Raw genomic sequence first — 24,103 nt, 5'->3', positions numbered from 1 at the left:
AGAATAAACATTACCTTTCAATATGAATAAATTACTCTTGATTTCTCTCACATGGGGAACACAATTAACCGTCTAAGAAACAGGAAAGGGCAAAACAACAAATACTAAGTCACTTTCCCTGTTTGGGCTGCCAAACAGCTCAGAAATCACCCAACTTCTGGTGAGGATGTGAGGTGAGGAAGAGAAGAAGGTGAGGAGGAGAAAATGACCTGCTCAGAGGCAGACGGCCACCAGCTGAGATCTACGTCCCTAAGAGCCAGGAATTCATGTACCACTCCGATGATCTCAAGTACATCGTGACGTGTTTCGGCACAAACGGTTTTATAACTTTAACTTGAAATAAATGATACATCTAGAATGGTGTGCAGTAATATAATTTTCCAAAAGTTTAAATGAAATAGTAAAATAGTCACAACATATCAACCTAAAAGAGACAAGAAACAAATCGGAGTGTGGAACACGGAGCGGGGGAGGGAGAGAGAAGAGGGAGTTGCATTAAGAGGGAAAAGGGGGAAATACACTCGAATGGTAAGCAGCGGTCCTCTGTGGGTGGTAGGTAAAATGGGAAACTTTCATTTCCGTCAGAAATATGTAGGGGTTTTCCTAGGACACGGCGAAGGAAGGAAACGAAAACAGACATGAAGTGCAACGGTGAAAATCTACATTAAAAGCACACCTAACTCCCACCTTCATTAAAGCTTAGGTGAGTCTTTCTCTTCAGCCCCAAACGTAATTACTTTGAAATGTCAAGGGTCCCGCTGTTGATAAAGCCCAAAAGGAAGAGGAAAGATGGACACAGGGCTCATAAGGTCTCCAACGACTCTCTACCTGGATCTCACAGGGAAATCCTCGCAGGAATTTCTCTCCTTCCACACTTACAAAAGAAGTCTTCAATCCATCTTATATACTATTTTACCTTATTGTGGCCTCGAAGACTTGCACGGTGGAATCTTTGTCAAATGAAACTGTGTTGATCACCAACTTGACTGCTTTCTGGAACTCGGATGAATTTCCCATTATCTTTAAAAAGAGGAACACAAACCATTACCATAGCTTGTAATGGAACGAGGCTCCGAGAAGGCAGGAGCTGGACCACTTCGCCTAAAAGTCTGCACGGGGTTTCGCCACCCATGGGAGGAGCGGAAACACAAAAGGCAGAAAAAGCACAGTTGTCTCCTAGAACATATTCCATGACAGATGGCAACTCAAGAATCCGATCTCCGAATGGTAAAACTGTGAAGTAATTCCTCATGAACCATGAGTAGCCCTCACTTTCCCACTCCACTCTCCCTCAAACTTCGGTCTGATCCGATTTAGCAAGCAAGGCGCCAGAGTTCCTAAAACTCTTAACATGAGTAAAAATAAATTCCAAAACTGAAGAAACAAAAATATAACTCTCCCGGTGCTCCTCAAATAAATCGGCAGCTTGGGGCTTGGCTCCCAGGAGACCAAAACATTGGGGAAAATGGACTTGTTGCCTGCTGTCCAGATGTCTAAACGCTTTGAGAACATGAAGCATTATCTTTTGGAGCACAGCATAAAACCAGTGGCATCCAAAACACACAAACAAACAAATAATCAGCTCCATGTCCTTTTTAAAGAGTGATCTAAAATTACGATTTCTATTTTGGGTGCATGAATATGATCTCATGCTAAGCTGCTCTCTCCTATAGGAAGTGCAAATTGGGCATAAAATGTTACAGATTAACTAAACCAAAATGGTTTCATCCTGTTCAAAAATTCAGGACAATCCTGGTACTACAAGGACATCATCAGGACACACACACACAAAGGGAAAACAAAAAATTTCATCCAGATACTACTTCTTCCAAGTGTCCTTTACTTCCCAGTATTTATTGGTCCAGCTCATCTTTTTGTCCCTTCTTCGTTGTTATTTCACTGTAAACAGGCAGATCGAGTACAGGCGTTTCTTTCCTGACTTTTAGTTCTTTCTTTTTAAAAGATTATGCAATAATGCCACAAGTTGCAGTCAGTGGTCAGGGGATTGCTATCATCTGAATGTTTCCACAGCACATCTTAGAGCCTATTTAAAATGTTAGCAAGAGATCAAGAAACCCTCAACTGAAGTAACACCTGAAAAATAAGCCTAAAGTGCTAGCACACTCAACACCGGATATTCTACAATGAAAACCACAGAAGTGGCTTTGTTTCCTTACAGATGTTCGCCAGCAACAATATCTGTTAGCACCTGCAGAGGCTGATACAATCTCAGATCAAGTGGAGCATGGTGAAGAAAGCCAGTGACTTTCAATTACATACTCTACCCTTTTAGGCAGCTACAGAACAGAGTAAGCAGGCTATGAAATCATTCACTCAGGCTTAAGAAAATGTGGGCTGGAAAGAAAGAGTTAAAACAGTTTCTTTACTGAAGAACTTCTCAGAGCCTCTGAAAGGCTGGTGTATGTTGTGGTTCTCCAATAGTAGGACAGGCATGAAGAATTTCTCAAGTTCGTTTGAGAAAGCAACTCTTCCTTCAGGGAGAACACCCTTGAAAATGGTGTTGGGAAATGCTGGCTTTGTAGGAATTCATTCTTTGAACACATATTTGCACTCCTACTATGTATCAGACACATGAGGTGTGGAGAGGACAATGAGTAATAGAGATGAGGTCTCTGTACTTAATGAGCACAGCAGGAGGATAAAAAGACACAACAGGCCAAAAAAGAGAGGTCAGGGAGAAGAGATGTTATGCCTTTCATAACATATCTGAGTTTTGGGACTCTGTTTTAACCAACACCTATGGTCTGAGTCAGCCTCTGGTATATGCGGCAAGTTAATTCCAATTAGGCTGAGCATACTTGTCTGGGCACGTTGTGATCATGGATGACGGATGACTGAAGCGCAGCAGCAAGAACCCCAGAGAGACTGGGAAACCAAAAGTGCTATGCAATCACAGCCTGGCAGAATGAAAGCCCACAGTCCCCGCAGACCCCGGGCCTGTGAGGATGCAGAGCAATCACTCAAGCTCTTCCCATGTCCTGGTGATTCTTCTGCCAGCAAGACACTGGGCAGCTGTAACGCAAACTTAGCTAGCATGACCCACTTCTAACCCCTGACGGCTTTAAATTCTTCTCAGGGACGTCCAAACAGACAAGAGTACGTTGTTAAATGCAGTATTTGGGCTTGACTATGGTAAGAATTCTCTAGTGGTAAAGCCGTGCAGGACAATGACGAGGAGCAAAGAGGTTGTGAAATCACCTTGATCAAGGAGGTTTTAACATACTGTTCTGGAAGACAGCCTCTTGGAAGCAAAGAACCAAGAAGCAGACCAGGCACACGACACAGCCCAATGGTTAAGTACCATGCCACAGTGCCATCCTGCTTTCAGTGTGTTTCTGCAGATCTACTCAAAAAGCTCCAGTTCCCCAGACTCCGCGAAGGAAACAGGGGTTGGGGGGGTGAAGGCGGCACCCAAGTTGGCAGCCCAAATGTGGAGTAGGGAGTGTCTACAAACTACGGAGTCCCACATAGGAGAGGAGCATTTCTAGGGGTCTCACGCAGGGGCTGGGACCAGGGCCCAGGACACACACAAGGGGACCAAGTAGCTGAATGCTATCTCAGGGGCCCTACCCACCCTGAGCTTATCTTTTACTTCTGAAATCTTAACTACAGTAACTGTCAACTTTAATGGAATGCTCCATTGCTCCTTTATGGAATAAAACAGTGGGAAACTGGGAGAAAAACATGTTCCCTCAAAATAATCATACTTTCTTCTCCATTTTTTTTAGGGGAATCACATTTCCGTCCCTTTAACCCTGAATGCTTTTCTTGCTCTCAGCATTAAGGTCATTAAAATAAACAATGGCTATCAAAGCTATGAATACATTTTGAATATCAGGTTTCCTGGAATTCCCTCGATGGTGGAAACTAGGGGTTGCAACTCCAAAATGCCTTAATTAATTACAAAAATAATAACAAGCCTACACACTTACTGCAAGCGTATCCAATGCATCAACAAGAGTCAATGAATAATTCCCTAGGACATCATTGATGTTCAGATTTGAACTGAAAAAGAAACAAAATTAAAATTAAACAAAGGTACTTTATTTTAAAAGAGAAAAAGGGCAATAAAACTAAACATCCATTAGAAACTAAAACTGCTAGAAACTCTCATTTATTCAGGGCCGATTACAGGTGGATCAGTATGGCAACAGTCTTTCCATCTCATAAGTGACCCTTTCTATGGTGTCCGTAAGTAGACTCAACTCACAGAATAGATGCACCCTTAATGCTACTGAGGAAACATGCAACAGGAAGTCAGGAGACGGTGAACCAGAATCGTGTGCCCTGAGACACAGTTTTATCACCACAAATCATCTCTCTGACCAGCTTCAAAAAGCTCTGATTTCAAAATCATTGTTAACGAAACTAGGAAGACCCTGTCATGTGACCTTAAATATAGAAATCAGACACTCCAGCAGGTTACACACAAAGAGAAGTAAATACCTTCAGTTATATTCCCATTATCACCACGGTGCTTTGGTTGGGGGAATAAATTAACCTCTTGATCTCATTTTCTCATTATCATTCATTCAACCAATGAATCCCCATCACCTCCACCCATTCTGAGGAGATGAGCCACGGTGGGACTTGTCTGCCGCACTCCTCCTGCGGAGGAGTCATAGTCAACACTGATTTCCCTTCCTGGAGCAATCTTAAGACACTGCCTTCAGGCCTGCAGGGAAAGTAAAGCTCCCCAGTCACTCAGACTGCTCCTTGTAACACTGAAAACGATGACAAGGACAACGAAAACATCCGGGAAGGGCAAGGACGGAGAAATAGTGCAGCTTGACAAATTCCAGGGACTTCAGTCATTCTTCTCTCTCCTTCCCACCAGCCCCGAGAGTAACTGCAGAAGCCTGAAAAGGCTGGAGTAAGGAGAAATGGGACAGCTGTTTAAAGGTTACTTTTATTGGGGCACCTGGGTGGCTCAGTCAGTTAAGCATCCCACTTCAGCTCAGGTCGTCATCTCATGGTTTGTGGGTTCAAGCCCCACATCAGGTTCTGTGCTGACAGCTCGAAACCTGGAGCCTACTTCAGATTCTGTGTCTCCCTTGCTCTCTGTCCCTCACCCGCACTCACTCACTCTAGCACTCTCTCAAAAAATGAACATTAAAAAATTTTTTTAATAAAAATTTTAAAAAGGTTACATTTATTAAAGACCAAAGTGAAAAGCCCGAGTTTCATCTTCGACAACAGATTCACCAAAACTCAAACATCTTGCAGCACGTCCCAGGCCACCGTAGCTACTCCCTCAGTCACACCTACAGCACCTGGTCTCACTTCCCCTGTCCTGGATGGCTTGCTATGCTCTCTGAAAATGTACCCTCCAGCGTGCCCTGGTCGGGGTCAGTGGCCTTACATGAAGCAGGCACACACAGCTTCGACACTTCACATCTGATCTCACATGAGCCTTCCACTTGCTTTGTTATATGCTGTTACCCCCCTAAATCTAGGACAAAGAATTTAGAGCTAACTTTTAGATACACTTTTGAGAACAAGCCATACAGAACGGGCTATCTAGGAACCAGGGTTATCTTGCCCCTTACAAGCCATGAGGCCAGCACACCGCATGGCTGAAAAACTGCACCTGCTTCTTCTATTTGTAGATTCTTTCTAAATATGTTCATATAATTCCAAAAGGTCCTCTAAAGACGAGAGCCGTGGGGTAAAAATAAGCACTTCAAGGGCAGTGCCAGCAAGAAAACATACAGGAAATGTCGAAAGTTGGAGGAGAAGGTCAAAGTAGACAGGAAGATCCTTGTGCTTAATTCTGCCAATTCAAGAACATCCTGTTGGGTTTAAATATTTAACTGCATTGCTCTACTGCTCAGAAACAAAGAGTGGGTTCCAACACCCACCTCATTAGAAAATAGTTCCTTCGCCACTTAGCATTCAAACTACGTGTGAAACACACCCTCTCCTGAACTATACCCTCATCTGGGGCCAACACCACTCTTTCCACCTACACAGGTCGGTGGAAGGTGTTACTAACTTCGATCACTGCACTCCTTCATGTGTTTTGTAGCACTTTTCCTTTTAGGCTAATAACTAAAATGGACCCAATTTCAACCTACTTCTCAATACAGTGCCCAAGCAGTCACTAACAATTAACAGTTATAAGAAATGCCACAGTAAAAGAAAATAAATATTTGGAATAATGGAGTTGGTTCCTTCTCTCCACTCAGACAAATCCCCCTAAAGGATTTGACTGAAAAATCTAAGGTGTTCATTAAAACACTTTTAATTATTTTCTACCGAGTAACTGCTATACAGTCTTTAAAATATGCCAAAATAGAAAAGGAAGAGGAGTGAGAAGGGAAATGTAGACTCCATAGAACGCTCTTGGCCTAGCAGCACCATATTACTGTGATTCCACTTAGGCCAGCCCAGTATGTAAGACTGTGGTCTTGCTCTTTGTAGGTATTCTTGACCAATGGCCAGCCTGACTTCATATCTGCTAAGTGTCTCAAGCCAAGAACTCAATCGTCTAGTACAAGACTAGGCTCACAAGTACACATCTTTCCACATAACCAGCTGGCTGAACCATGATGACCCAGAATTAAACTCTCCACTTAATTTACCATGTGTGACTGTTCATGACATTTGCCCCACTGTGAACTTTTTTAATATTTATTTATTTTTGAGAGACAGAGAGAGACAGAGTGTGAGTGGGAGAGTAGCAAGGAGACTGAGACAGAATCTGAAGCAGGCTCCAGGCTCTGAGCTGTCAGCACAAAGCCCGACACAGGGCTTGAACCCATGAACCATGAGAGCATGACCTGAGCCAAAGTCAGACGCTTAACTGACTGAGCCACCCAGGCGATCCCACTCTACCGTGAATTCTTAAGGTTCTTATCACCCCAAAACAGAGATAGAGGAGAAAACTACACCTTTGACAGAAAATTTTTGATGACGTAACTGACAAAATCAAACATATGTTTAAAAAAAAAAATTCCCACATACACTTAACCTGTACCAGCTGTTCAGAAATATACCTGGTGCTGGGTAGACACAGAGGTAATACAAGAAACAGTCTCTGTGTCAAGGGATTGATAATCTGGGAAGACAAGACAAAGGGAAAGGAAGGTGACACATACATAATTCTCAAGTGATGTTAAAATGTGGAACAGCAGCTTAAAGAAAAGGAACTGAAAGGAGAACCGAGTAAATCAAAGAAACTTGTCTTCAAAAGTTCAATGGCATCATAGAAAAAGTCTTAGGCCCGAGCTGTGTAGTGGGACAGGATTTTAGAAAGAAAGAAGAATGCAGAGGAGGCCATCTTAAGCTTGGTTGCTGAGGAATGGGTTGGTTTGGGGGCCAATACTGGTTGGGGTGATTCAAAGGCGATTTGCTTTTTTACTTGAACAGCAACTTGGCTGGGGAGGACGCAAAGAAGGGTCACGTGCCCAAGGCCAGAACTATCGTTATTATTCACAAGGTTACAAAAAATAGAACATTCAAATTCACTTGAGGAAACTTTTGAATTTGGATCCTCCAACCCAAATTGGGGATATGAGAGTGACTGACTTTGCATAGTCATCTGTAGCTGAACAGAAAGATTTTCTATTTTAAAGCGTTCAGGTTTCATTTACTTCATGTTAAACCCTCACCCTATTTATAGTTAAACATGACGGGCAAGATATGCCTCAGGTAAATGTGACTAGAAAGAAAAGATACACACATTGAGCACCCATATTTTGTTTCTGTACTTTTTGCATAACATTCTAATGGCTTTGTCACTCTATATTTTTAAATGTATCATTAGAATACGCTTGAAAACAATTATTAGAATACATTTGATTTTTTAAAATCTGAAAAATTTTTATTGCAGGTTATTTACTTGGGCGATATAAACTATCCTATTGTTTCAGAGCCAGAATGCCAAAACTCTGGTTCTAAACTTTCTTCGAAAATACTAGTCTGGGGGTGCCTGGCTGGCTCAGTAGGTACGGCATGTGACCCTTGATCTCAAGGTTGTGAGTTTGCAACCCATGATGGGTGCAGAGGTTACTTAAAAAAAAAAAAAAAAAAATCTCGGAGTGCCTGGGTGGCTCAATTGGTTGAGCATCCAACTCTTAATTTCAGCTCAGTTCATGATATCAGGGTTCATGGGTTTGAGCCCAATATTGGGCTCCTCACTGACAGCATGGAGCCTGCTTGGGATTCCCTCCCTCCCTCCCTCCCTACCCCTCCCCTGCTCACGTTCTCTCTCTCTCAAAACTAAATAAGCTATAAAAAGCATAGAATAAAATCTTTTTTAAAAAAAATATGATTTAAAAAAGAAGAAAAGCAAATACTAGTCTGAAAGGAGTTAAGTTAAAGAAAGGGAGTAAAAAAATTAACCTTTCCACTCCTTGGAAGCAGCCAATGTGAGGATCTACTCAAGATCACCATAACACCAGAATTCTTTCATCTCCTCAAAGACATCAAAAGTTTATCAACCAAAAGGTTTACTAACCTCTGGGCATGACCCTTCCCAAATGCTACCCCCCTCGACATTTCAAACTCCATCTTTCCAACAGCAATATATCTGTCTCAAAGCAATCTGACCTCAGTTTACCCACACCGCCACTACACAATCAAACCAAGACACTCATCAGCAGACTTAGTCTGAAACAAAGGCCTACGCCACCCGGAACTACCACAGGGCCCAGTAGGGTAATCAACCGACACGTCACGTTGCTGGAGAGGGGCTCCAACTCCCCAAAGGGTTCCTAAGATTCATTAAGAAAAGCATCCAAATGCCATCAGCTAACTCTCCAGACCACCATATTCCCAACTGAAAGTGTGATCACAAGCACTCATTAAACCGTTTCCTTAGGTTCTTGCCATAAAAGAAAATCTGAGGAAAAAGTCTTCGAGAGAGAATAAGGGCACTTACTGAAGTATTCCCTCCCTTCCTGTAATACCATGAGCATTAGCGAGAAAATACAATCAAGATCCAAAATGTGTACACACACTTTGATTTCAACTATGTAAAAAATGTGTAGGCATATGAGCAGGAGCTGGCAAGGAAAAATAAATTAAATGTCTGGTGGGGTTTTAGGCTTTTTCATTTTTTCAAATTTTAATTTTTTTTTCCTCCAACAATAAAAAATGAAATTAACAGAAAATACACAGGCATAAAGCCTGGTACAGTTAAATACCAACAAACGACTCATTACTTTCCAAACATCTGGAAAGGCCCAGCAATTTTTTTTCAAAACTTAAGAAAACTTTTTCTCAAAAAAAAATTAAGATAGAAGATATTTATATGCATAAAGCCTGATCTAGTGAAGCAAGAAAAATAACTCATCTGTTTCCTGCAATTTTAGAAAGGCACAGTCCCTTGAAAGTAGCCTGGAATGTGCCCTTACATCACTGAAACTCATGCTCCTCAAACTGTCATTTAAAATATGACTTTGGAGATAACCAAACCATTTTTTAAAACCCTTCAAATCCCTTTAGTATACAGGCTTCCTTTTCAGAACTTAAGGATCGGACTCGTTTTCCCCAGGTGAAGGAAAGTACATCCCCCAGAAGTACAAAGCCACCCCCAGGATGTGGGGCCAGGACAATGAGCAGCTCCTCTGGTCCACCCTCACCACACAGAGGAAGGTAGTCACCAATGTGGTCTAACAGGGTCAGTGACAAAGCACACCCATTCCCTCCAGGTGGAAGGTCCTCAGCTGAGTGTGCTGTCCTCTTGGACTCTGATGTCAACAGCAGTGACCCTGGAAGCTTGGCCTCCACAGACAAGGCTGGTGGAAAGGAACACTGGCTGAACTTCCGTGACAACCTTGCCACCAGAGGGGAGAGGAATTTATGGGACAGATAAAGGTGGCAGTCAATTCTGCGGCCAGGGAATCACAGCCTGAGTATCAGGACCCCAAATCTCAGCTAGATAGCCTCTCTGCCTCCCTCCCTCTCCCTCTCTTTCCCTAGTCAAAAGCCCCCGAAGCTACCCCTTGGTACTGCCACTGTCCCTTCCGGTCTCTGAGCCTCAATTTCCCCATCTGTAAAAGAGACTGAGCTGGACAGCTGTGCTGTAACTGACATTCCGGGAGAATCGAGGAAGAGGACAGCCACGGACCCATCCACACCCCCACCAAGCCCAGGGGGATCTCCAGGGGGGTCGGGCCAAGGCCCCAGGTGGGCGGGTGTGGCCAGCTGGACCCTAAACGCTATGGCATCCCTTGGGGAACCCGGAGGACGCAAGGAAGCGCGTGGTGCGCGCGGCCCGGGGCGTCGGGCCAGCGCCGGCTACTCACGGGTCCCCGCGGTCCGGCCCTCGGCCGCGGCAGTGGATGGGGTTGAGCTCGTCCTGGGGAAAGGCGTGCGCCATGTAGTTGTCGTAGCCGAAGACGAACATGCCCCGCGCCAGGTCGCGCATCTGGGCGCGCAGCTGGGGCGGGAAGGCGCCGCTGTAGCGCTTCTCGTACTCGTCCGGGCCGCGGCCCCGGCCACCCAGCACGTAGCCCCAGTGGGCCGGGCCGCACATGCCTGGCCGGGGCCGCCGCGGAGCCCGCCGCCGCCCCGCCGCCGCCCCGGGGACCGGCGGCTGCAGCCACGACGGCCCCGACGGGCCCGCGGGCCCTAAGGCAGGAGAGACGGGGCCGTCGGGGGCCCTCAGGCGCTGGAAGCCGAAGCTGAGCGGAAAACGCTGGTAGAAGCCCATGCTGGGCCCCAGCCCGAAGACGAGCCACAGCACTCCATGGAGGCCAAGCCGGAGGAGCACCAGCCCCAGGACGAGCGCTCGCCATTGCATGGTCGCGCGGGCGCCGCGGGCATTATTTTAAAGCGCGGGGGGCCTCCCCCGCGGACCACCGCACCCCGCACCCGCCCGTAGCCCCGCTCACTTCCCCTTTAAGGAACTCCCCCGTGACGCACCAGGAACCGGCCCATTGTCCCCCACCCCCAGTCCCTCGGGCCGGCCGGCCGGGCCCCGCGTTCGCCCGCCCAGTCGCCCGGGATTGGCCCGGCCCGGCCCGGCCTCGTGGGGCGCGGCCGGGGACTCCCTCCCGCGCCATAGGCCGCCCAGACTTCCGCAGCGCCGCGAGGCCCCGCCCCATCTTCCTGCCCCGCCCTCTGGGCCCCGCCCCTGCCTCCGCCCCGCCCCCTGGGCGGTCGGAGACCAGAAGGGCTGGCGTGGCGAGTAGGGGCCGCTCGGGCTACTGGCGAGGAAACTTCCAGCCAATGGGAGAGCGGCACGGCTGCACCAGCCGGACGCCGGACGGAGACGGGGCTCCCCGACCGCCCGGCTTAGGGTAGTGTGTGTCTCCCGCCTAGCTGGGCCTGGAGAAAGCCACTCCAGCTGTAGGTTTGGGATGGTGCCAGTCAAATGACCGAAGGAAGAGGAGGGAAAGGGACAGTTCCTTACAAAAGGAGCTACTTATGCATCGCAAGGGCAGGGTTTTTTAACTTGACCGTCTGTTTACAGCGGGGGTGGGATACTACCTTGTAGCTAGCGACTGCACTAAACGGTATCCTGAATTCTATTTTTATCAGAACACTAATTTGTAAGAATTGCTGTGATTGTGAAACACATATTCCCAGATCCCGTCCTAGACATAGCAAACGTCAGTGGAGGGTGTTGGGAATGTGTGTGTAACAAGTGGTCGTGTGCTGTTCTTAGCATCTGGCAATTTCATGAAATACTGAATTAGATTATATTGCCTTTGTCTAGGAAATAGGATCTTTAAAAAAAGAAGTGAAGAATCAAGGCCGCCACTACCACCAAATTATTTTTGCCAAATCTATTTAACCACGTCCCCTCCCGCTCCTTCTATTCCCACCATCTCTCCTGTGCACCACAGTAGTGACCTAACCTTTGGGGTGTAGGATAGATTCCTGGTCAAATCACTTTACACATTCTATATCTACTTCCTATAATTAAGAGGGTTGCTAATGTCAGCTCTGAAAGGCTATGGCTTTCACGTAAAGATTCAATAGTTGCGGGGTTTTGTTTTCTTTTGTTTGCTACATTTGTAGGTATCGGTTAAGGTTTTCCCTCAAATTTAGACCATGTGCTTGTTACACCAAAGTTTCTGAAAAGCTTAGGAAACAAAGCCTAATCAATGGCCCACGTCAGAGACTGGCTGAGCCACCAAGGGAGTGACTAAGAGAATGATAAAGTTGTCATGTGGCTCAGTCATCACATTCTCAGAGTCAGGGGACTTTTTGCAACACAGAGATGTAATGGGGACTGAGAAGAAGCACAAAGAAACATTTCGTTACAACACACAAGGTAACTGGCACCTGAGATGGCCCTCTTTGTTGGCTGAGCCTTATTCCTCCAGAAGTCCTGAGAGCTAAGCCTGCCCAGGCACTAAAGAGTTATAAAGATAGCTTGAGCCATGGTCTTTTGCCTATGAAGATTCTGCTTTTACTCCTCTGTGAAAGGCAACTGGGAACCCTGCCAGAAGTCCAGTCTTAGGGTTTGACCCTGAACTTTCAGGTCTGCCTTCCCAGAACTTGCAAACTGAATGTGAATATTAAGGTATGTGTTACAGGTTTCCTTCTTAAGCTATCTCATTATAAGCAAATTTTAAAGGTTTTAAATTTGATCTTGCACCATGGTCAAGTGTAGACCACATTAATGACAGCTCTTGTCCTCACATTTGGAAATGAGCTCTAGTTAAAAACAAAAACAAATTTCTCTTCATAACCAGAGAAAACCATCCAACTTCTAAAAGATGTTTTTGATGGTAAAACAGACAATAGCTGCCACTCATATATGTCTTATAGTTTTCAGAATCCTTTCCTATATTCTCCCTTAATCTTCACAGAAAGCGTTGTTAGGCCCATTCCACAAGCCAAAAGGGAAGAAATCAGGTCGGAAGGCTCAAGTTCTCTGAGCTACTTACTGTAGGCAGAAAACAAGCTACTGCCCAGGTCTCCCTCCTGAACTTTAGTGAAATTTAACCCAAACTAGCTGGCCCTCAAAGCAAATGAAGACGAGTTTTTCTACTATTCCCAAGATACCCCAGAGGCAACAATGTTGACATTAGCTTCCTGCAAGGCACAGTCCAAGATTTAGGGGCCAGAGTCGGAAACTGTTTCATCTCGAATTAAACGGAACCAAAAGAAAACAGAAGATCTTGTGCTAGCCTTTCAGATTAGCCTAGGATTCCCCTCAAGGTAAATGTGGCTGATAAGATTGGGACAACATCCCTATCTAATCAGAAAACCTCCATTTTAAAAAGCAACTCTTCAAGAAAACTGTTTTCTGCACAATCTTACAAAAGCATTAGGGGGCTGATTAAAAAAATGAAACGTACTGTGGTAAAAATGCCTTTACTCTGGGGGACGTAAAAGCGGTGATAGCTAAGAACCCAGACCCAAGTCTGATTGCCAGATGTCCAAATCGTAGCTCTGGCTTCTGAGTGACCTTGGAAAGTTACTTAACTTTTCTGGAGCTGGTTTTCTCATCTGTAAAATGAGGGTAATAAGAACCAGTACTCGAGGTACCTGAGTGGCTCAGTTGGTTAAGCGTCTGACTTTAGCTCAGGTCATGATCTCACGGTTCCTGAGTTTGAGCCCTGCATTGGGCTCTGTGCTGACAGCTCAGAGCCTGGAGCCTGCTTCAGATCCTAAGTCTCCCTCTCTCTCTCTGCCCCTCCTCCACTCGCACTCTGTCTCTCCCCCCCCCCCCCCAAGAAATAAACATTAAAAAAAAAAGGAACCAGTACTCAACGGCATCTGGGTGGCTCAGCCAGTTAAAGGTCCAACTCAATCTCAGCTCAGGGGTGGATCTCAGGGTCATGATTTCAAGCCCCACATTGGGTACCAAACTGGGCCTGAAGCCTACTTACAAAAAAAAAAAAAAAAAAAAGAAAAGAAAACATATGAGTATATGGCAGTTGTGAGAATTCAATTACTGAATGTATATAATGTACCTACAAAAGTACTTTTAGTAAGCCCTATTTTTACTACTCGCAAACTCTCTGAACTGACCAGCATCTAGTAAAAGCACCTAGTATTTTTGAACCTGAGGTCTGTTGGATGAATAAGCCCCTCCTATTTTCAAAGCACTGTTTTAGGAGAAAAATATATCTAAGGAAACCTAATGTAAGCTAGGACAGGACTAAAACTCACCACAGTCCAAGAACGCCTGAAAGACATTTGAATCCTCACATCTAATTCCAGTTCTATTTAACTCAACCTGTTCTAGCTTCTATACTCACGGTCCTAAATCTCTGTGATGTGGAGTTACATCCCACAAGGTGATCCAAATTCAATCTCCTCTTAACTCTGATAGTTGAAGGAGATGACCTAGGTGTATGTTGGTGCTTTTAAAGATATCCTGCATTGTAAATAAATACGTGGATATTGCAGTTTTCAGAATCAATCTTGTGAGTCTGCGTCAATCAGTGCACTAGGTTCCTAAAACTGTGAAGCTAGAAAATAGGTCTGGCCCCATAATAACCTCAAAAGGTACAAGGATACTCCCAGAGATTCCTATGTTAAATATCAGGGTTAAAATAGTCTATTAAAAGGAGGATTTTTCTACTCTAAGAAATTATAAATGACTTAGTACCCAAAACAGTAATGTAAAAAAGAAACAAGTGATGTAATGATAACTTTTACAACTCAGCATTGCTTCTTTCTGAAGCAGTATCTACTTGCTTTGTAAAAGGTGGAGTAGGGGTAGGGGCAGACTTAAGCAAAAACAGGGAGGAGATTACCTATTATCCCATCAATTTGGTGATCCAACTCCAGAATTAAGGTAATATTGTTTCCTCAGCTGGGTAAGAAAAGCTAAATTTCTCATATTCAAAACTGTATAGTATATAATTATCATTCCCACCTATTTAATGGGCAGAAATCCAGAAGTTTGTCAACACACTCTGCTGACTGACAAGACACGGGGGACAGGAACTAGAACTAAAAAGTGGCCCATCCCCTATAAAGGGCAGATTGACAACTCCTGGCATAAAGACAAATGCATTTACCCTCTGACCCAGTCATGGTTATGTGAATTACTGCAAACGTCCACGATTCACTGCAGTACTGGTTACATAAGCAAAATGTTATAAACAGCCCAAATGTCTATCAACAGGGGACCATTAGGTAAACTGGAATCTGTAACAGTGAAAACCACATACACAATGAATTGGGAACCATGGTGCTGTGAAGGAGAATTGGGACCTCTCTCTATATTGATACAGAAAGATCGCCAGGGAAGTGTAAGTGGAAAAAAGCCATGTTCAAATCAGTATGCCACCTTCAATGTAAGAAAGGGATTTAAATAAATAATTTTTAAAAAAGTGCATACATATTTCTACTTGCTTTTATTTTGTATAAGGAAAACACTAGAAAAATAAATATGAAAGTGATATAAGGGGCACCTGGGTGGCTCAGTCGGTTAAGTGTCTGACTTCAGCTTGGGTCATGATCTCTCGGTTTGTGGGTTCGAGCCCTGCCTTGGGCTCTGTGCTGACAGCTCAGAGCCTTGAGCCTGCTTCAGATTCTGTGTCTCCGTCTCTCTTCCCCTTCCCTGTTCGCACTCTGTCTCTATCTCAAAATAAACAAACATTAAAAAAAAATTTTTTTTTTAAAGAAAGTGATTTAAGGATTACCTGTAAGGCCAGAATGGTGGTTGAAGGGCAGTTGGTTACTCAGTCATGGGTGGAACCAAGAGTTCATTTTTTTTAGGTATTTTCAATTGTTGAATCATGTAACTCACCTATTAAAAATCATTTAAAGGGGCGCCTGGGTGCCGCAGTCGGTTAAGCGTCCGACTTCGCTCAGGTCATGATCTCACGGTCCGTGGGTTCGAGCCCCGCATCGGGCTCTGGGCTGACAGCTCAGAGCCTGGAGCCTGTTTCGCATTCTGTGTCTCCCTCTTTCTCTGACCCTCCCCTATTCATGCTCTCTCTCTCTCTCTCTGTCTCAAAAATAAATAAATGTTAAAAAAAATTAAAAAAAAATCATTTAAAAAAATAATAAAGCGGACCTAGGAAGTGGTAAGCTTCCTTTCTGCACCTGTTCTAACTACTAAATCACTAAATCCAATGCAGTGATTATCCATCAAGAACTAATGTTCACCATCCATGTGCCATGCCCCACGCTTTACGTAACTGATGTTTACAGAGAAAGTGGAAATCATAAAAATTCTTAACCTTCTTTTAAGGGTGAGAGCTTGTGCTTTCCATCAGTTAGTGGTATGATAAACGTGAACAATTTCTTTTTCCTTACAAAATGATACAAATAGAAAAAGGAGTTACCTAATTCATATACTGGGTAGCAGCAGATACAAATGATGCACTTTTAATATGTAGAAAGAAGACACACATTGTGTGATATAGATTGTACAAAACTGAGGGTAGGCCAAAGCTGTAGATTATCTAAAAGCTGGTTGAAGGAGACACCGTAACGGGCAATCTATTAATGTTCCACCTCCTATATTCAAAAGGGAATACGCTGGCTTTGTTGTTTTTTTTCCCCTCTCACTACTTTGAAAAGAAGTATTTTCTTAACTGTTCCAGTTTTCCCCAAGCTCCAAATAAATTCTAGCAGAACCCAGCAACACAGCAGTTATAAAGTGTTAAACATTAGTTCTAAATGTTTGCCCCCGAGTTTGTAGTAGATATGTATTTTTCCACCCTGTATACCAGAATAAACATTTTTCTGCAGTCTGGGAGAAAAGCTTTAAAATTTTTAAATGGCTTTCAAAATATAAGCCCCTATGTTTTACAGCATTTCCTTCAGACAAAATCTAAGTTACTGTATCATTCTATAAAATGTCTGTGATCTCTAGCCCTTAAATGTGTTAAAGTGATAAAATGTAAATATTTGTGCTTTTGGATTATTTGCAAGCTGAATAACATGCAAAGTTAACATATTCACTAGGGCGAATGGGCCTTTTCATCTTTCTTCTCTGCTGTTTTACCACCATCCACTTCTCTTGGCTGTAGAACCATAGTCTGTTAGGAGAAATTATATTAGAAATCTTCTACATTTCATTTTATAGATGGGAAAACTACAGAGCCAGAAGGGATTCAGCAACTCATCACACAATCAGTTAATAAAAACAAAAGAACCCATATTCTCAAATGTCAATCCAGCACTCGTGACAGAGTCAAACTGTATTAGCATTTTCAACTGACAAATTATTTCCCTGCCTCATCCCTTGACCTGCAAGCCCCCATAAAATGAAGTTAAAGTAGATTTCCCACTCTGATTCCTGCTAGGAAATCTGCATCACCTAGAGTTACCAGCTGCCTTGCATACCAGCTGCCTTGCGGTTTTAAAACAGAATTACCTTACTGAAGAGAGAGCTTGTTAATGAAATGGAATAATGAATGACTACTGCCGTTGCTTAGATTAAGGAACTTCCCATTGCCATCTATCATGTCAATGACTTGCTTCTGTTTCCCTAAGAACATTCAAGAGGCAGCAATTACAAAAGCGCCCATTTTTATTAATAGCTGAGTTTTAAACAGAAATTGTGGGGAGGCTATTTACTAATCAACAGGAAACACCTGCAGTGGCCCCCACACTGGTAGATGTGCAAGCTGAAGGGAAGTTGGTAAGGCTAGTGTTTGCTTTACGGTCTTCCTTTTCAAGTATGTTCACAGGCATGCACGTTGCTCAGGGCACATTTAAAGTTTTTTAAGAGAAAAAAAAACATCTTGAATACTAAACATGCTGGTTTCCCCACAATGGAATTTTTAAAGTATTTGGCCAATTCGATGTTACATTATAATGCTGACTATGGTAAATTCAGACTTCCACTCCAGTTTTCAATCTGCCAGACCCTGAGAGGTTGGAATTACCAAATCAACAGGATTTCAGTGTAACTGGATCTTGTATGGATAGAATTACACAAGGCAATTAATTCCTCAGTCAAAACAATGAATACTAAAGTAGCCACAGCCCAATACATCCAATTTACTTGACGGAATCAAAGGGACAGATTTTTGTAAGTCTCAATTTTTGAAAGCAGATATCAACTTGAAAATCAAGGATACAGGAAGCTAAACTTATATCCTCCCTGCACCCCTACCCACTGGCCCCAGGGACACACACACTCCTTCAAAAATCACTTTGGTAGGAGGGTGGTGAGAAGAGGGCAAGTGAATAGCCTAACTCAATCTCTCTGCCAATCCCCTACAAAAACTGAATCTGGATATCCTCGAAATTTCTGTCCTAGAAATGCTGAATCACACCCAATTGGCCAACATGGTTTGACTATCCAAAACAACAGTATGGATATAGGAGAAAAGGCCAGGCTGAACTTTTCTTGAGTAAAACTACATAAAAAATCCCATCTTTGCAGTAGCTTTGAGGAGATAAATGTTCACTTTTATAGTGCAAAAGATAACACACAGGAAGGGAGACCAAATGGCTTTACTTTAAACATGTGCCTTTGTGGGAAAACCCTAACGTTTGACATTTAAAATCTTTTCATTCTGGAACTCTAGTCAGTAAGTAGGCATGCCTTGCAACTTCAATTTATTAATAAAGTTTCATTATGATTTTTAAAAAGAATAGATAATAAAATGCTTAACTAGCTCTTGCCACTTGTGAAAGTCTTAAATTTGGTGTATCATGACAGTTTACAGGTAACAGCATCTCCTCCACCCTGCCTCCCCCCGCCAAATCCTAGTATCAATTCTGTGGATATTGTAAAAGTTTACTTCTATGTTAACTAGCCCACAGACCCAGTTCTTTGAGAAATGAGCTGATTTCTTTCTAGCACATTGTCTGTGGACCCTGCTCACGATAACTTTCTGTCCCCTTCCAAAAACGTCAGCACCCTCCATCAGGGTGCACATTTTCAGTTAAAATTGTCAATACAACCCTCAAAATGCAAGTTTATTGAATAAAGCTGAGAAGAGCAGTAAACAGACAAAAAAATGCATCACCGAAATTAAAAAATTCACGTATTTACAAAGTTCAGTAACTGTTAAGTTTTCACATGCAGAAGTTAATGCACAGGAAAATGTTGGTAGTAGAGTTTGGATGTCTTGAAATGCTGAAAGCAATGAACAGACACACAAACACATTTAAGGTTTAGCTATAGGTCAAATAACAAACCTATGCGATCCCCACAGAGTCACACTTTCTAGTTCCAATTCCTCCTTTTAGGCACAAGCAAATTGCCACATTCTCTGTAATGGTTCACAGTGACCATTTATGGTGTTGAGCTACAGTAGCAAGTTTAAATTTCCCTTCATTTACAGAACCATCCATCCCATCAGGGAAGTATGCAACATGCTTCAAAGAATAGGAACAGAATTTTAAAAGCTGAGATTCTACTCATAAAAATGCGAATGGAGGAAAACAAGGAGTATCTGTGCAACACAGTGCAGTACTTTGTACAGAATATTGTTAAGGCCATGGCAGTCTATAAATTAAAACTGGTATTCATTAAAAGAACTCACTGTTGACTGCACTTCTGAGTGCTCAACATGTCTGGAAATGCACTGTCTACATGAGTGCTGCTTAACAAAAGAAACAAAATCACACACAGTGTGAGGCAACACATAAGCGGGTGTACCATAGAGTTTTATCTACTACAGTGGTTTATGTGAATAACAATTTACAAGTGAACCAGTAGTAATATGTCCCTTTGTGTATATGGACATCACTAAACTACAAAACATGTTCGTTTTAAGTTTGTATACATCTCCGTATCATAGAAGCAAACAATCCACAGCATCAGCTCCTCAGTTTCCCAGGTGATTATTAAACAACCTGTAGACGTTGCGCATGATTACATTAGATAGAGCAGGCAGGTCTAGAGTTGTCACAATAATCGAGATGTCTAATGGCACCAGACAAAAGAGTGCCAAACCTTACATCAATAAGAGAGAAAAATAAGAATTTTTATTTCTAAGTATCTATTGTGCTGAAAGTCTATGACTGGATATAAAAAGTCGAGAGTTAGAGTGTCATGCAGCAGCACTGATTTAATGACTGGAGAAAGAAAGAACAAACAGGTGTTTGAACAAAGTCTGACATTCTTAGCACATTTTATTATATTGGCTGGAATGCTCTAAATTCATGAAAGCTTTTGAGAAAATCCTCAATTCCCAACCCTTTAAAAAAGTGTGTTGAACCCAGAGGAAAAAAAAAAAAAAAAAGAAGAAAATAGAGAAGTAATGATCTGGACAGATACACAACAGCATGCCTCAGTTCCTCCCATATTCCCAACTGCTATCTGGTGATGAAGAATTCTCAGAAAGCAGAATGTTTTTTAAACTCATATACGATCTCACCAGTGTAAAGAACCAATTAACAACACTGATCTGGTGCCTTCGCTCACTCTTTGCAGACCATTTTTTAAATTCCTAAGGTGTAATTATACATTTCACATGCATTTGTGAGACAGGTAAACATTATGTTTTTATCCCACATGAGTCAGGCTAAAGGTTTTCTAAATACTGTGTGTGGCACTAGAAACTTCATGCTGTATCAAGTCAGTATCAGTATTAAGCTAATGGACTCTATAACGAAATATCATAGACATTTACCGAAAACCAATATAAAAATCTGGCCCAGAAAGACCAGAACATATATATGCAATTGTCTTGATTTAAGATGGTCACATGTGTTTGGGGTTTTTTGTTTTTTGTTTTTTGTTTTTTTTAAAAAAAGCTCTACACACTGTTTAAGACAAGTATGTATAATAAGCTTTTTTGTGTGTGCTGACTTTATCATGACAACTCTAGCTGATTCTTTATGAAGGATTAGGGATACACATCTTCAGCAGTGCACATGAGAAATAAACTCTGAAAAAGGCAATTTCTTGGGATTAGGAAGGACCGTATTCTGGGAAGTACTTCAGAGGAACGGACAATAATTCTAGGATTATAGCCAGGAAGGACTGGATGACGTCAGGAGATGCTTCAGCTTCTTCTAGACTTTGAATGTTGAATAAGCCACTGAAGTGTGATATCTAAAGATGGAGGGAAAAAAATTGAAGGCATTAAGATATCAAAGTTAAGAAACTACTAAACATGAGAGATAATATTTAAAATGCAGCTAATTCAAAACACATGCTGGCCCTGCCCTCTTCTGCTTTTCTGCATCTATACTACTATTCTCCATTACCGAAACATCAAGAGGGCAGTCTAAGGAATTATGAGAGACTCATGAGGTCTCCGTGCTCAGGACAGCTTGTGCCATCTTTTTATTCACTCAAAAATTTACTAACTGCCTTAAGACAAGGTACTATTACATGAAGTGCCAGGAATGCAAAGATATGGGAGAAACCCTCTTTGCCCTCAGGGAGTTTTTAGTGTCAAAGCTGGAAAACAGAGAAGAAATCATTTGGGGTTAGGAGGAGGGTTGCCCGGCAGAATTCCAGGCAAAGGAAACAACAAAAGCAAAAGAATAAACAAAGACATGAACACTGTGGAGATCTGGATGGGTTATATTTGATAAGATGTGGATGAAGCACAGGGATGGGGGAAGGGGCTGCCACTCGTTGCTAAGGCTACAGCAGGAGTTCTCACTTCACCTTGTGGACATTTTGGACTGGGTAATTCTATGCTGGGATGGGAAGAGGGCCTTTCTTGTGCATGGTAGACCATTTTGCAGTATCCATGACCTCTACCACTAGATGCCATTATCACTCCCCCTCCACACTCATAGTTGTGACAGCCAATAATGTCTCCAGATATTGCCAAATGTCCCCTGGGAGCAAAAATGTCCTCAACAAAGAACCAGAGACAAGAGGGAGCCAGATATCCTTGTATCTCACTCTAAGGTGCTACTAAGTTTGGGTTTTATTCTCAAGTCAACTAGAAGTTATTGGAGAATTTTAAGCAGAGAACATATATTACTTTATTTTAGCATGCTCAACAATGGCAACAGAGAACAACTTGGAGAACTGCTAATACAGATGCCAAATACCACAGCAGGAATAGGAAGTGGAGGAAGGCCTGAAGCAAACAAGTGCTACAGGGATAGAAGAAGGAAATGCAGAATTGACTAACATACAGAATAGAACAAACTGCCTATATGTAGTGGGTGAGAAAGAATATTCTGACTTCAATGAGTTGTGTATGTCATGGAGCTGCTGACAAACACAGTGGCTAAAGAAAGAACAGACTTGAGAATTAAAAGATTAAGAATTTAGCTGTAGGGGCATCCAGGTGGCTCAGTCGGTTAAGCATCTGACTCTTGATTTTGGCTCAGGTCGTGATCTCATAGTTCATGAGATTGAGCCCCACATCGGGCTCTGCACTGACAGTACAGAGCCTGCTTGGGATTCTCTCTCCCTCTCTCTCTCTCTCTCTCTCTCTCTCTCTCTCTCTCTCTGCCTGTCCCCTCACTTGTGCTCTCTCAAAATAAATGAACATTAAAAAAAAAAAAAAAAGAATTAAGCTATAAAGCACATCAGGTTTGAGGTGTAAGAAGATAACAGGCATGGAGATGGTCCAGCAGGTAGTTTTAGCTCTATGGATCTCAGAAAGGGATGTGGACTGGTAAGGTACCATAATAGAGGTGGCAGGTGAAGCTATAGTAGCTGAAATTAGCTAAGAAAAGCACTTCGAGTGACAAGAGAAAGCAGCTAAGTCAAACACTGAGTCACTGTCATTGAGTTCTTTAAAATGTGTCATCTATCAAAAGGAGCATTCGATTCTCCAAGCCTGAGAGCTGAGTGCAAATTCAGTTTCCCAGCTAACATGTGTTACAGAAACTGTACTCCACACACATATAAAGAATAGCCTAGAGGGGCGCCTGGGTGGCTCAGTCGGTTAAGCGTCCGACTTTGGCTCAGGTCATGATCTCGCGGTCCGTGAGTTCGAGCCCCGCGTCGGGCTCTGTGCTGCCAGCTCAGAGCCTGGAGCCTGTTTCAGATTCTGTGTCTCCCTCTCTCTGACCCTCCCCCATTCATGCTCTGTCTCTCTCTGTCTCAAAAATAAATAAACATTAAAAAAAAAAAATTTTGTTTAAAAAAAAAAAAAAAAAAAAAGAATAGCCTAGAGCTGAGATCTGAACAAACATGATCTGCTCAGAGTTGTGAAAACAATGATTTAACCTCATTGCTGAACCAGACTGTGCACTTTCAAAGGGGGACAGCAGTATGCAGTAAGAGCAAAGCCATGTTCATTAGAACTGAACGGAAAGAAAGGTAAAACTGAAAGTGAAATGCCTAGTTTTAAATATTTAAGATATTCACTTAAAAAAATCAAAACTTGTGGACACTGGACAGAAGTCATATCCTAAAGACAGATGGATCCTGAAGACTAGATAAAAAGGCAGAAAAGAAATAAGATACTCAGAAAAAGAAGTCATCTTCCATGACAAAAAGGGCCACAAACATGAGACATCTTTGCAAAAATCATGTTCCCAGAAGTAATCTGTTCTATGTGTGGTCTGAGGATACATTACTCAAGTATTTCATATGCCACATTAGGAAGCTGGAAGGAGAATATACAATCCATGTGTACTGAGATACCTTTGGAACAATTTAGTAAATTCAGGAATTTGGTTCTAAAATGTTGTAAAAGCTGAAATTAAGGAGGATGTTCTGACTTGATTATCCAAGAAGTCTAATCTAATTCGCTATTAGCTGCATTTCTTGCTCCAAATTCTCATTTACAAACTGCTTATTTGAATCTAGGTAGAGTGGATCCATGTCCTAGGGCTTGATAATACAAAGTGAAGCAGGAGTTCTACAGTCACACACTGGTGTCTCTGGAGCTCTATGACAGACTAGGAAGATCAGCCTCAAATAGCAAAAGTTCTTTCTCATCAGCTCTCCAGCATTTCCTTCCTAAATGAGCTCCCAAGATTTTTTCAAGAAACTATCTGGCTAGTTTGTTAAGGTAATAAAATAAAGGATTTTTTTTCTCCTTTCAATAACTTCTTTTTCCTATTTTATGAAATACTAGAGAGTATTCAAGGTGGTAAAATAGATTTACAGAATAGCACAATGCCCTAAAAATTACGGTTAGTATAAAACAGTGTTTTTCAGCCTCGCCACTACTGCTGACATTTTAGGCTGGTGGATTCTTAGCCGTAGAGACTGTAGCATGTTTAGAATATCTCTGGTCTCTACCCACTATGTGCCAGCATCACAGTCCTCATTATGACAACCAAGTGTCTCTGGACGTTGCCAAACATCTCCTGGGGAAAA

The 24,103-nt window shown here is 42.7% G+C and overlaps 2 protein-coding genes across 2 annotated transcripts in view; both read right to left on the bottom strand.

Moving 5' to 3' along the window:
- EDEM1 (ER degradation enhancing alpha-mannosidase like protein 1) overlaps positions 1–10,923 on the bottom strand; it is a 29,502-nt gene extending 18,579 nt beyond the window's left edge. The window contains exons 1-3 of the mRNA XM_003982475.5: positions 10,275–10,923; positions 3,954–4,026; positions 917–1,020 (exon numbers count right to left, since the gene is read on the bottom strand). Of these exons, the coding sequence (XP_003982524.2) occupies positions 917–1,020; positions 3,954–4,026; positions 10,275–10,771 (674 nt within the window). The 5' untranslated portion in view covers positions 10,772–10,923. The remainder of the gene's footprint in view (positions 1–916; positions 1,021–3,953; positions 4,027–10,274) is intronic.
- A 7,884-nt stretch (positions 10,924–18,807) lies between these two features.
- Positions 18,808–24,103, bottom strand: part of ARL8B (ADP ribosylation factor like GTPase 8B) — a 49,469-nt gene continuing 44,173 nt past the window's right edge. The window contains exon 7 of the mRNA XM_003982443.5: positions 18,808–20,911. Within this exon, the coding sequence (XP_003982492.1) occupies positions 20,862–20,911 (50 nt within the window). The 3' untranslated portion in view covers positions 18,808–20,861. The remainder of the gene's footprint in view (positions 20,912–24,103) is intronic.

The sequence above is a fragment of the Felis catus genome, chromosome A2, assembly GCF_018350175.1.
Source record: "Felis catus isolate Fca126 chromosome A2, F.catus_Fca126_mat1.0, whole genome shotgun sequence".
Lineage (NCBI taxonomy): Eukaryota > Metazoa > Chordata > Mammalia > Carnivora > Felidae > Felis > Felis catus.
The sequence above is the reverse complement of the archived record's forward strand: the minus strand, read 5'-3'. Positions and strand labels throughout refer to the sequence as shown.